Consider the following 13265-nt stretch of genomic DNA (forward strand, 5'->3'; position numbering starts at 1 on the left):
GGCCCTCTTTTGAAAGTCAGCTTACCAGAATTATAAGGGATCGTTTCTAGGCTACCGACTCTGCTCTGTTGATCATCAGGTCTGTTTATGCCAGCAATAAGAACTCCTACAATTGGATGTCATCACGTTAGTGAAGGATTGACATAGAGCCTTAGAAGATAAATGCTAACATTTCAGTTTATTTATTAGAAGCAACATGAACTTAAAATTGTTGAGTTTTGTTTTGTTGTTTTTTCTTATTTAGAATGCTTAATAGAACTTGAACCGGTTCTGAGAACATTTGAAGACATAACTTTTCTTGAAGCTGTTATTCAGTTAAAAAAAACAAAGGTAAATCTCCTTTTGACATTCGTAACTTAGAATTGTAAACAGCTGTGTGTCACTCATGTTTTAATTTAGTTCCCAGACACAGGCTAGAGTTAGGAGGTGGGAAAGTTGGCAGGGGCCATGATTACTACCTTTTCTTTGTCACCAGCGGGTAATCGCACTTCATTCTAATGGGCCACCTTCAGACGTAACAATTTCAGAACTCTCAGCACGTCAAATGTGAGCTTAGAATGTGTACTGAAGGCCCTGTGTACAACAGACCGCCTGCGTCACTCACCGCAGGTGAATGTGATATGTGTTAGTCTGTATTTACTTCTGCTAAGTGTTAGTACCTGCAGAAGATGAATTCTTGCTCTTCCTTGAGTTTTTCTGAGATTTACTGTCAAGTAAAGCAGTAGCATTTATGCTCCAGTTGAGCCCCCAAATTGTACTTCTGTTGCTTGCTTTTTACTTTGTTTTCTCACTCAAATACTTCACGTTGCAGAGACTGAACTCTCAGTGTTTCTAATTTCAAATACTTCACGTTGCAGAGACTGAACTGTCAGTGACGTTCATGGGGATGACCAAGGGCGGCTGTGTGGTCCATGTACTTTCTTGGATCAGCTCCGCTGAGGATTTACACAGCAACCGTAGCTCCTAAGAGCACAGCGAGCATAGGCTCACACTCGCTAGGTCTCACTGAGTTGCACTTTAGATGTGATAGAAAACTGCCAGCTAGCCGAACTCTTGGACGATGAACAAGCACAGTCTGCAGTTCCTTCTTGACTGAGTTTGCTTCCCTTCCTGGTTTGCTGGGCCTCCTAGCCTAACTTATCATGTAAAGATTAGTATGTAAAAGAAACAGTCACTCATCATCAAAATTAAGATTTATCATACAATATTAGATTCCAAGTTTTAGGAGGATCTGAAAATGAATTCTTTAAATTCGTTTCATAACTTCTCCAACTCCCCCATTTGGGGGTAGGGTACAGCCTTTTCCAGAGATACCAATGTCAATACTAACATCTGAAACTGTTGCCTTTTGTCTTACCTTTCCTTTTTCTATTTTCTCCTTACAAGTTTCTCTCTTTCTCATCTCTTCCTAAGCAAAACTAGAGTAGGGACCTGGTGGTACCATCCTGTAATCCCATCTACTTGGGTAGGCTAAAAGAGGAGGATTGCAGAGTCAAGGTGTACCCGGGCTACAGTGTGAGCTCAAAGCCAGCAAGGGTAAGTTAGCTTTACCTGTCTCAAAATAGAAAGTAAGAGGAGGGAGGGGACTTAGGGGTATAGTTCAATGGTAGATCATTAAACAAACAAAACAAAACAAAAAAGAAATAGGAAAGGAGGAAAATACAAAGAACCACCCCACAACCTTTTTGTCTCCAGTTTAAACACTAGGATCCTGTATATGCAATTTAATGTTTAGTTTATCTTCCTAAGTAAAGTGTGTGTTTTCAGACAGTTTAGTAACCCCATGACGGATTCATCATTGCTATTATGTCACAGTGTTATTATCACATGGAGTTGTAGTTGGGGGTGTTCGGAATTCTAGTTTCTTCAGCTGAGATTTTGCAGTCTGGATGTTAGTAACTTCCATAATACCCTCACAAACAGTGACACTAGCAATGGAATAGAAATGTAAGAACCAAGCGTGGTGGTGTGTGCCTCTAGCCCCAGCTCCTCTAGCGGTAGAGGCAGCAGAGTTGAGTTTGAAGCCAGGCCACTGAGAAACATGAGCAACATAATGAGATCCTGTCTGATACAAACACACACATACACACCTCATATTCCTATATTTAGAATGGCTTGCCTTTGCACTTTCTGTATTTTCAAATTCTCTTAACCAGCTCTTATCTATTTGAATTTTTCCCAGTAAATGTTTTGTGAAAAATAAAAGCTGAACCCAAAAAGTTTTCTATAATACTTTCTTATATTTCTTCTTTGGAAATGATTCACTAGTCCATAAATAATTTGAATTATCATATCATATATATTAGTTATAAAAATAAGGTATCACTAATAAAACAATATATATTATAAATGTTTCAGGAAAACTTTACATAACAGACATAGCCAAAAAATAACTTGAAGATACATGTAAAATTGCATGTGCATCAGGTGTGGTGGAGCACGTCTTTAATCCCAGCACTCGGATGGCAGAGGCAGGTGGATCTCTGAGTTCAGTAACAAAATCCAGGTCCTCAAGGTTACATGGTCTAAACACATACACTGACTGAACTAGCGAGCGTTTACGAGTGATGGACTAGGTCCGTTATATATGTAGCTGGATATGAGTCTTTCCTCTGACTGGAACAGGAAGTGGTAAAGGGGACAATGGAGAGCTGGGGGCAGAACCCACTGGTTTCTAAAGTTCTGAAGAACAATTACTATTATTCTGGTATTGAGAGGAAAAATAGACATAGCAATCTGTGGTAGTCCAGAAGCTGAGGCAGGTGGATTGCTGTGATTTTGAAGCCAGCATGGTCCCTGACTGCTGGGTGATATTCTCTGTCAAGTGTTGCGGCAGGGGCTAGGCTCCCAAGTCTGTGTTTAAATGACTTAGTAGTGATGACAACTTGTCTAATCCTGGTTTATGGAGCCAAAAGTGAGTCATACCTATACTATAAGTATAAACTTATAGTACTTAGATAAACAAATCACCTGCTTAGCAGCGCTCTTTTGCTGAATACCTGTGAATAAGCTTAGAGCCGTTTTGCACGCATTACTTTTAATTCTCCTTACAGTAGCCCTGCAAAATGGGCACCCTTGTCTCATAGATAAATAAGAAAAACTAGTGTTCAGTTTCATCGCCCACCCCATGCACATGCAAGCAACCCTAATTAAACTCAATGGGCTGTTTGTTTGTTTTGGTAATTATTTTAGACAGGAAAGTGGGCCAGAGGACAAGATGAGAGGTGGAGCTCAAAAGGGAGCAGGTGGGACATAGGAGAGGGGATGGAGAGATGACTGTGACCCCAATACATTATATACATTTCCTGGGGCTCTAAAGTTGGTCATGACCCCCCATTCCATAGTAACACACCACCAGCTTTGTATTGTCCCTGCCTTGGCTTCTTATCAATACGGCAAAGACAGCCATAGGACTAGAGCGTAGAGCTCGGAATGCACTTCTGCTCAGTAACAACTATGGATAGATAGAACACACAGCAAATTAAGTACCTGTGTTTAACCAAGTGCTTTGTCATCTCAATCTTCAAACAATCCTGTTTGCAGGACTTTAAAGATGAAGCTGCGAGACACTTCAGGGATAGTATTTACTGACATCAGCCAGTTGAGAAGAGGCAGGATGAAAAACCCGTTCCCTAAGCATCTCTTGCTGGACACCGTCACTACCTAATTAAGTTACAGATTCTCAAATGATTTAGATTTTGTTTCCATTGATTTTTGTGTAAAAAGAAAACATGTGAAGTAGATTGTATATACTTCTATGATTCCTAACTAACGCACCCGTGTGTGTTCACTTCAGATACAGAGTGCCTCCAGTACTATTCACCTCTGTGATAAGAAAAGGGATTTATCGTTGAACCTATCTGCAAACCATCCTCCACAAGAGGTACAAATATAGATCTGTTATTCATTCCAAACTGAATGGGAGAAGAATATTAAAGTGCCGTGTAGTCTGGGAAGCTAACGCCCAGGGAGTGTTTATACTTTGTTAGGGAGCCATGACAATCTCTAACCTGAACTCCCATCAGTCCTACACGATGGTCTAGGGTAGTGTACAAGTAAACCATCAGTAATTATTGCACCACTGTTCATACCTCCCGGCCACCTCATAGTAAGTCATTACAGAAGTTTCTGTTGTTCTCCAAGAGGTATTTCTCTAACTGATCATTTTATGAATCATTTAAGATTAGATTATATGTCCCCTTTAAAGGTTCATAAAAGTAATAGTACATTCAGAAGATCATGTTAGCACAACACATAGAGGGGTTTTACATTTGTTTATACAGTGTGTGCATATGTGTATGTGTCTGATTCAAAGCATAGCTTGCAGAATCATTCTCTCCTTTGCTGTGTGGTTCCCAAGGATCAAATTGAGACCATCCTCTTGGCAGAAGCCCCTTTCCCCACTGAAACACCTCACTGGTCCAAATACATAATTTCAGAACCACTTTTATATAAACTTTCTAATTTGATCCTTGAATATATGCTAATTTTTGATGGAACCTAAAGGCCACAGTGTTTCAGTGCGTTGTTGAAGGGCAGTGAGCAGTTCCATGGCAGAGATGGGAGTGAAGATCTCTGTGATTTTTCCAAGGATTTTCCATCCAGTCAGGTTGAGAGAACCTAAGAATAAGCATTTGCTCTAAATCAGTAGACAGCCATGTGTTTCTGGTTCACCATTATGGCCACTGAACAGATCCACTGAATTCTGTAGGGTCTATAGTTATTTCCAGAACATAAGTATTGCCCCATCCCTTCCACTTAAGATGGTTTAAAAGAATTATATTTAGAGGTTGGGGATATAGCTCAATAGAGCACTCACTTAGCATGTGTAAGGCCCTAGGTTTGATCCCTAGTAGAGATGGAGGTGAGAAAGAAATTGAGTGTATTTGTGATGGTTTTCTGTTATTTCTTTGGTTCTGTAAACTATAATTTATGGTGGTTCTTGGTCTTTGTTTTTAATAAGCCGAAGGCAAGTATAGCCTAGAAGCCTTAGCTGTGTAACTTTAAAGATGGTACTTTTCCACAAACGTTTATGTAGACAGCTCTCCTCACCTGCCGGTCCTCTGTCTGTTTCAGGAATCATGTGGATCCTCTCTGCTCTCCAGAAACACTGGTTCTCCTGGAACCTCCCGGTCCCTGTCAGCTCCTCACGACAAAGATTTTTTGTCTGGTATGCCAGTTTCCCAATCAGTATCGTTAGCAACTTTTCCACTTTCTTTTCGAGGCCATATCGTTAGCGAACAGTGGTGTGCATGGAACACAATTCATTTGCATTCATGCTCCGCTTTCTTTGTAAGTGACAGGTCTGTACACATGGAGGTAGCAGTGGGATGATGGGCAGATCATCATCTGTATGTTTAACCTGTATGTTAAAGGCAGTCTGTGATCACAATGGAAACGGTTTTTTCTTAATATCACAAGAAAAGAGATGAATGTTTCTAAATTACCATAGTAACTATATTTTAAGAAATATATATGCGCACATACATACAGGGAACAAGATACATTCTTTACAAAGTACTTTTAATAGCTGTGTGAGGGAGCTAGTCCTTCCTTCTTTTACAGATTCTGAACTCTGGATCCCCCAGCAAGTAGCTAGCAGATCCAAGACTTCCGTAAAGCCAGGCTTTTTGATCGATACTTCACGTCACTCCACTGTCCATGTCAACATGAAGGCTTTGTGTCTGTTAGAGGCTGACCTCTTGTTATGACAGATGGGCCCTCCATGGTAAAGAACACTAGTCCAGAAGCCCTAAAACAAACTAGCAGTGGTAATTTAACTTGTCTGGTAAATGGAGTGAATAAGAAAAGATAAAATATGAGGGGAATCACAGTCATATCTAGAATGCTGAGGGGCTGGAGAGATGGCTCTTTCCAAGGACTTGAGTTCAATTCCCAGCACCCACACAGTATCTCAGAACTGTCACAACTCCAGCTCCAGAGTTATCCTATTCTGGCCTCCATAGGCACCAAGAATGCACAGTGCACAGACATATTTGTAGAACAAAATATTTATACCAATTTAAAAAAAAAGTAAAGAAAAAATGCACTCAGCTAAGGTAATTTAGACTTTTAAGTTCAGTAGGTAATTCTTGAGGAAATATAAAATAAGAATTTTTGCTTTAGAAAGGCTCATCCTGTTGGGAATATATACGATATTTTGAAGTTATCTTTATTTATTGTTTGTGTGTGTGTATGTGAGGTGGCGGGGCAGCACAGAGAGAGCCGCACAGGCCACAATGCATATGTGGAGGTCAGAAGGCAGCTTTGGGGAGTCAGGTATCTCCTTCCACTGTGGATTCTGGGAATCAGATTCTGGTGAAGCAAGGGCTTTGATGCACTGAGCCCTCATGATGGCTGTCATGATGGCCGTGTAGACGCTACCTGGGAATGAAGAGGAGACTTGGAGTAAGGACAGTGACGAGCAGGAGAGTGTGAGAGATTAGGTGACTCCCATGCTTTACGACTTCTCATTTGAGCAGCTAAGAGAGAACAGATGAAGCTGAGTAAGTTGTTAACCTGGAAAACCACCACAGCTGCTAGAACAAAGAACCGAAATGGAGTTTAGAGTTAAGGCAGGTGGTGATTATGGTTTTGATTTTTCTTATTTTATTTATTGTTTGTCTGAGAAGCCATCAGGATCTATTGGGGCGATGTGCAGAATGTTGGAGACACTGAGTTCAGTAATGACATAAAGATAATTACATGAACTTGAAGGACCGATAAACAGTTGGAACACTTAGATTGTTTTCTAGAGGAGAAAGGAGAAAACATGTCAAATACAGACTTCTTACACTTAAAAGTCTGTGTATCTTACAGACCTAAGACAGTTTTAAACTGGAAAAGGAAGAATTCACAGGGCAGAAGTATCAGACTATGAGAAGAAGGGAAATCTTAGGAGCTATAGTAATCAGGGCCAGCAAGCACTAACAGTAGTAAAAACTCTTGGGTATAAATGCTTATTTCCCTGAAAAGGTTCTCAGAGCTGTGGGTCAAGTGCTTCCAGCCCAGCCTGCAGCCTGAACCTGGTCCTCAGGACTCACGTGGTAGAAAGAGCGCTGATTCCCACGGGGTGTCCTCTGCCCTCCACACACACACAAGTAAATGTCATTGAAAACACTTAACCTATGTTCAGCATTGGGCTTCTGATTTGTTATTCCCGTTAGGACTATCTAGTGAGTGCTCTACCCTAATGGCATGTCCTGTAGCAGGACCTCAGGACTGCTCCTCGTTGAAGCTGCGTCACTGTCCTGGAAACCACAGCTGGGATGGCACCGTTTCTGCGTCACAAAGGACAGCTGTCTGTGAGCACAGACCCACCCTGTGCTCTCTGGCTATAATAAATCCACTGCTGGCTGAGAAAAGTGCAGGTGAGTGTATGCTGCAAGGCGCACTCAGATGCTGGCATTTCCCTTACAAGTGCACTCACCGCACAGTGAGCCTTCTCAGTGTTAAGTAGGAAAGCATCTTCAGCCTCATGCTGACTTGTCTTATTAGGGCCAGGTGTACTCCAGGAGTCTCTAACTGGGAAGCGTCAAGAGGAAGCTTTACTTACTATGTTAGTATCGGTGAAGCTATTTTTGATTATTAGATATGTAGGCATCCCTTATATTTTAAACAAAACATAAAGTCATTTTGGCTGACAGCATAGCATATTAAAAAATACATGATTCTCCCAGGAAGGTGAATGTAAGATAAAATGCAAGTCTCTAAATAATGCCTGGAAAAATAAGCATTTTAAAAAAGTACTGTTTAATCCTGGCACAGTCATATAGAAATGTGTGCTCTGCTTATTCATATGTATACAGAATAATACTCTGTTGCAGAGAGGCCGCTTATTTCGTTCCTGGCTGCTCAGCCCTGAAATAATCACACAGAAGCTGTATTAATTAAATCATCACTTGGCCCATTAGCTCCAATTTCTTATTGGCTAACCCTTACATATTAATTTAACCCATTTCTATTAATCTGTGTATCGCCACGCGTCTGTCTCCAGAGGGGCTACATGGCTTCTCTCTGACCCTGCCCTCCTTTCACCCAGCATTCACTTTAGTTTTCCCCACCTAGCTCTGTTCTATCCTATCAGAGGCCAAACCAGTTTCTTTATTCATTAACCGATAAAAGTAACACATAGACAGAAGGACTTCCCGTGTCCATACTCATTGCGTGTGTCTGCCCTCAACTTTGTACACTGTTCATGCTCTGTCCCTCTACAGAGCGTCTCCAGCCTGGTATAGCCCAGCAGTGGATCCAGAGCAAGAGGGAAGACATTGTGAGCCAAATGACGGAGGCCTGCCTTAACCAGTCACTGGATGCCCTTCTGGCCCGGGACTTGATCATGAAGGAGGACTATGAACTCATTTGTACCAAACCAACAAGGACCTCAAAAGTCAGACAGTTACTAGACACCAGTGACATCCAAGGAGAGGAATTCGCCAGAGTTATAGTACAGAAGTTGAAAGACAACAAGCAAATGGGACTCCAGCCTTACCCGGAACTGCCTGTGTTTTCCAGAGCACCATCGTCAAATTTTCTTCAAAATAAAAGCTTGTGAGTGAGTTTTTGAGAGGAAAGTCAGTTTACAAATGGTTATTTATATGTCTGTTACCTGGATAATATTTGTATAAATACATAAGTGTATTGGATGCTTCACTGAAGGTTTTTTGGAAGAGATGAGTATGTCCCCTTCCATGACATTGCAGTATTTTTTTAAATTAATATAAACTTTTTCATTATGCCGTGTAGTTCAGTTTTTTATGTCAGCTTCATTACTTGAACCTTTTTTATGTAATAACTACGTTTTTCTTGGACATCACAGTGCCTTAAGGTAAGCCTTTGTTTTCTGATGGAAGACATTTCTAAACTCCCTTCCTCTGTAGCCTTCATTGTTCCTCTAAAGTGCATTTTGACTTTATGTAGCAGTGATACAATATTCCCACTCTGCAATCCCAAATTCAGATCCCCAAAGAGTAACTCCTTTTTTAAAGCTTATCCAAAAAAAATTTAGAAGGTTGCTTCAAGGTACACAACGTGTATAAAGAAGACCAAAACAGTCTTTATTACCACTGGCCTTCCATCCCGCCTCTGCCTCCCCTCTGTCAGCAGAGTGAGCGGCCCAGTGTGCATTCTGACACAGCTGCTTTCTGCTCCTGTCTTGGGCACATGCTGGTTGAATAGAAGCCAGTCCTGTTGCTGTTTTCCTTGTAGCACAGCACTGTCTGCACACTGCAGGGTGTCGCAGGTCCGGTCTCCCAGCTTAGATGCACATCTGACTCAGTCTGTTCAACTCCCACACAACAGGCACGCTGCTCCAGTTTCTATTTTCTAAGCTTGTTCACACCAACGTCACCACAAACAATAAAAAGACAATACAATGTGAGTCTTTTTTCCCTTGGGCTGCTAGCTTACATCACTAAAGGGAACCCTTAAGAAGTGATACCTTCTTCTGAAAACTGTGTAGCACTGTTAGTGAAAAGCGAGAAACAGGATAAATTTGAAAACGCAAACTTGTGAAATGCAGCAGACTCAGAACCTGAACAACTATGAATAAAGGATCAAAGGACTTAAATGGCATTAGACAATGAAATCGTCTGTATTTGCAATAGGAATGTAAGCTCCAGGGTTGGGGAGATGATGCAACACTTGCACAGGACAAAGATCCTCCCAGCACCCATATGACAGCTCACAGCCATGAGTAATTCCAGTCCCAGCAACCTAAACTCTCTTCTGGTCTCTGGCATCAGGCACATACTCAGTGCACTTACATGCAGGCAAAACACTCGTACACATAAAGTAATAGGAAAAAATTTTTAAAGAAGTTAAATTCCATTTTAAAATGACATTAATCTATGGTCTGACTCCTGTGGGACTTCCAGAAACACATAAATTTATAGGGAAATATGAAAATTAGATTCATGAGTTGTCTTAAATTCTTTTTAAAAAATTAAAATAGAAACGTAGGTGTAGTGGCACACACCTGGTATCCTAGAACTTTGGAAATGGAAGCAGACAGAGTTCAGAGTTGACCTCAACTACCTAACAAGTTCAAAGCCAGCCTGTACTATCTGAAATCTTGTCTCCAATAAGTAAACAAACAATAACAAAAAGATTAAATTTAGGGGGGGAGAAAAGTAGGGTTTTTTGTTTGTTTGTTTTTAAGATTGGTTTTACTCTCCATGCCTGTCCCTCCTCCCTCATGTGTGTGTATTTAAAATTACCTTTTAGAATAGCAATGCCCTCGGCTGAGTATTGGTGGTGCATGCCTGTAATCCCAGCACTCAGGAGGCAGAGGCGCGTGGCTTGCCTGGTCTATAGAGCGAGTTCTAGGACAGCCACGGCTGCACAGAGAAACTCTGTCTCAAAAAAAAAAAGGAATAATAATAATACTGATGCCCTCAAATGGACTTTTATACTGATGTATGTGGTTTATGTAAATTGATAAGATGAACTCTGCCCTGGTCTTCCACTTACTAGGAAGTCTCCAGTTCATGGTGTGTGCGCCTCCATCTGTAGTTACATGCTTGTTACCCACCGTTTTTCCTCTGGTGATTTACTGTAAGGAAGACACGTGTATAGTCACCCACCCATTGTCACAGCCGGAACAAACTCTACATGAAGACACATCCTGACCAGTCATAGTGGTGTTGAGGATCCAGACGAATGTGCCGTGAGCGCCTCTCTGCATAGAATGAAATCGCAGCAGAGGATTGTCACTGCGACCTGATGTTTGCGAGTCTGTGTTTCGAGGGGAGGTGAAACACTGCTGAGTGTGACCAGTCAGCACAGAGCGAGGCCTGGCATGATGCCGGCACTCTTTAAATAGCTCATGAGTACAGAGATGAAGGCTGCGGAAGGGAACAAGATGCTCCCTGTGAGACTTACTTCCCAAAATGCATGCAAATACAGTGGATGGTAGGTAGAACAAAGAGTCAGAACTTTTTCTCCTTTGAGCCACATAATAAGGTTTTTGTTTTGCTGGTTTTGAACCCTCTTGTTAAGTAAAGGAAAAGGGCTTAATTTTGTGCCAATTGTGTGTGCTTAGTTTTAATCGACCTTATTAAAGAAGAATAGAGTTCAAGCACAGAACTTCACAAACAACATCCACAAAGAATTTTATAATTATTTGTAACTTTCCCTTCAAAGAAGACTTTCTATACAGGAGGAATGGTACTGGTTTTCTTTGTGATATAATGTGTAACGTTTTATAATACCCAAATCAAATGACAGTGTAAAGTATAAGTAAATTATAGTAAAGACAGTTCTTTAGCAGGCTAGCAGTCTCTGAAATAGCAGAAGGAAATGTGAAGATTCAGTCACCCCAGGGCAGCATGGATGTCTCTGTAACTAGACAGTGCTGGATGGAGGTGGTGTCTTTGTAGTGCCCAGGCCCTACAAATACAGTCCAGAGTCAGCATCACGTGGTTCACAAAAAACTTAAGTTCATGGCCTCTCTGTGTGGGGCTGAGGTCCAGCAATGTTTTAACCAACCGTGTAAGCAGTTCTTATCGTGGCTAGCATACAAGACTCTTGTTTGTATGGAACAAAATATAAAATAATTTTTCATTAGGCTCACAGATCTCTCTGCATGATGTCTTTTTTGCCACATTTGTCTTGAGAATGTGTAGTCTCTGAACTAAGATTTGGATGAAGTTTAGGTTATGCCCCCACCTGACATTCCCATCGGTCGTGTTGCATTTTGGAAAGGCCACCTAACCACAGTATTCAGGCCAGAGTCACTTCCTCAACTCAGCTCTGTGGAAGAGCTTCAGAGGGGACAAACACTTCAGTTTGGAAGCAGAGGAGGCGTGGTGATGCAGGAAGACCCTGAGGGAGGTTTGCTTGATGGAAGCCAAGCTTTTTATATGTATATATTTGTTCTGAGAATTTCACACATCCACACTGAAATGTGGTCTCCTCATCCCCATCTTCCCTCTCCATTTCTCACCATACCCCCAATACCTTTCTCTGCTAGCCTCTTGTTTTCTGTCATGTCCCTATGAATCCAGTTAGTGCAGCCTGTGGGTGCACGGCTGTGGACTTAGTGGGAAACAACCCCAGAGTGCCTGAAACTGACCAGTGGCTGCAACCTCCAACCAACCTCAGGCCGGTTTTTACTCCTTCAGTAATCTAAACACCAGCAGTGTGCTCGCGAAGTAATGCACTTTCTAATTCATGAAGAAAAGTTATGGCCGGTTGGGAAAGGAGGAGAATTGATAGTCGTTTATGCTGGGCCATGCTCACAAGCATCTCAGTTTTCCGAGTATTGTATCATCTCTGACGTCATATCTTCTGTGTATCATAGAGACCAGTTCCCAGATTACCTTACTTTTCCCCTCTCTCAATGATATTATTTCTTTTTCATCTCAAGGACCCATATTCCTTGTGAAAGCAAAATTCCTTCACTTGGCCCATCTATCTCTACTGATTTTTTTTTTCCTGAAGCATTACTCTACATTGACTCCTAACAATCCCTTTCTAAATTGTTGTTTAAAGAGCCGTGTCGGTCTTGTAAATTGCTTAAAATTGAATGTCATGTAATTAATGAATGGATTTCAAATGGACGAGGCATATCTGGTGCTCCAAGCTCCTCTACAAAATCCGCTAATGTGCCTGGATGTTATAGTTAAATACGCCATTGAGGAAGGGAGCTTACAACCTCGTCGTTACCTTGCTCTACACAATATCATTTGTGCATTGCTACATTGATTTTTTTGAACTATTTCTCAAGGTTGGGCAATATCTCTGGACAGCCCTCAATTGAGACTCCCTTCACAGGTGTCTCGGGGCGGTGTCAAGTTGGTATCTAAATGCAGTTACCATCCATAACTTCATTTTACTATTGTAGAAATTAAAACTTAGAAAGCAAAAATGTTAGTTTACAAAAAATAACAAAAGAGACTGTATAAAAAACAATGGTGAGAAGTGTTTTGTAGCTCACTTTAAGGAAAATAAGTAGAGGGAAGCTGTGTTCTCATGCCTGCCTTCAGTCTGTTCAAAGTCACCCTCATGGAGCCCAGGGGGAGCCCCACTTCTACATGTGAAGGAGTGGCAGTGAGCAGAAATCGGGGTCCAGCACCTATGTAAGAAGTAGACTGCAGGCAAAGGGCTACAAAACTTCATTCCCTAGACCGGGTGTAACCACCGTAATTAGTGACACATGAACTGTAGTTACCTGAGCTGGGCCCACAACCAGCTCTATGGACAATTAGTCAAGGAATGGGGAGAGTTCGCAGGCCTCTACTCTTCCCCTCTGCGCGGTGAGAGTC

The 13265-nt window shown here is 41.6% G+C and overlaps 1 protein-coding gene across 3 annotated transcripts in view; it reads left to right on the plus strand.

Annotated features, from left to right (window-relative positions):
* The window catches only part of Ripk2 (receptor interacting serine/threonine kinase 2), a 34714-nt gene extending 21977 nt beyond the window's left edge, over positions 1 to 12737 (plus strand). The window contains exons 7-11 of one of the 3 annotated variants that reach the window (XM_075966918.1): positions 245 to 330; positions 3797 to 3883; positions 5077 to 5170; positions 7209 to 7370; positions 8217 to 12737. In XM_075966918.1, coding sequence (XP_075823033.1) covers positions 245 to 330; positions 3797 to 3883; positions 5077 to 5170; positions 7209 to 7370; positions 8217 to 8554 — 767 coding nt within the window. In that variant the 3' untranslated portion in view covers positions 8555 to 12737. Of the gene's footprint in view, positions 1 to 244; positions 331 to 3796; positions 3884 to 5076; positions 5171 to 7166; positions 7371 to 8216 lie in introns of all 3 variants that reach the window. The other 2 variants (XM_075966919.1, XM_075966917.1) reach the window with 2 other exon arrangements.
* Positions 12738 to 13265: the final 528 nt, after the last annotated feature.

This window comes from Microtus pennsylvanicus, chromosome 3 (genome assembly GCF_037038515.1).
Source record: "Microtus pennsylvanicus isolate mMicPen1 chromosome 3, mMicPen1.hap1, whole genome shotgun sequence".
In the NCBI taxonomy this organism is placed as follows: Eukaryota; Metazoa; Chordata; class Mammalia; order Rodentia; family Cricetidae; genus Microtus; species Microtus pennsylvanicus.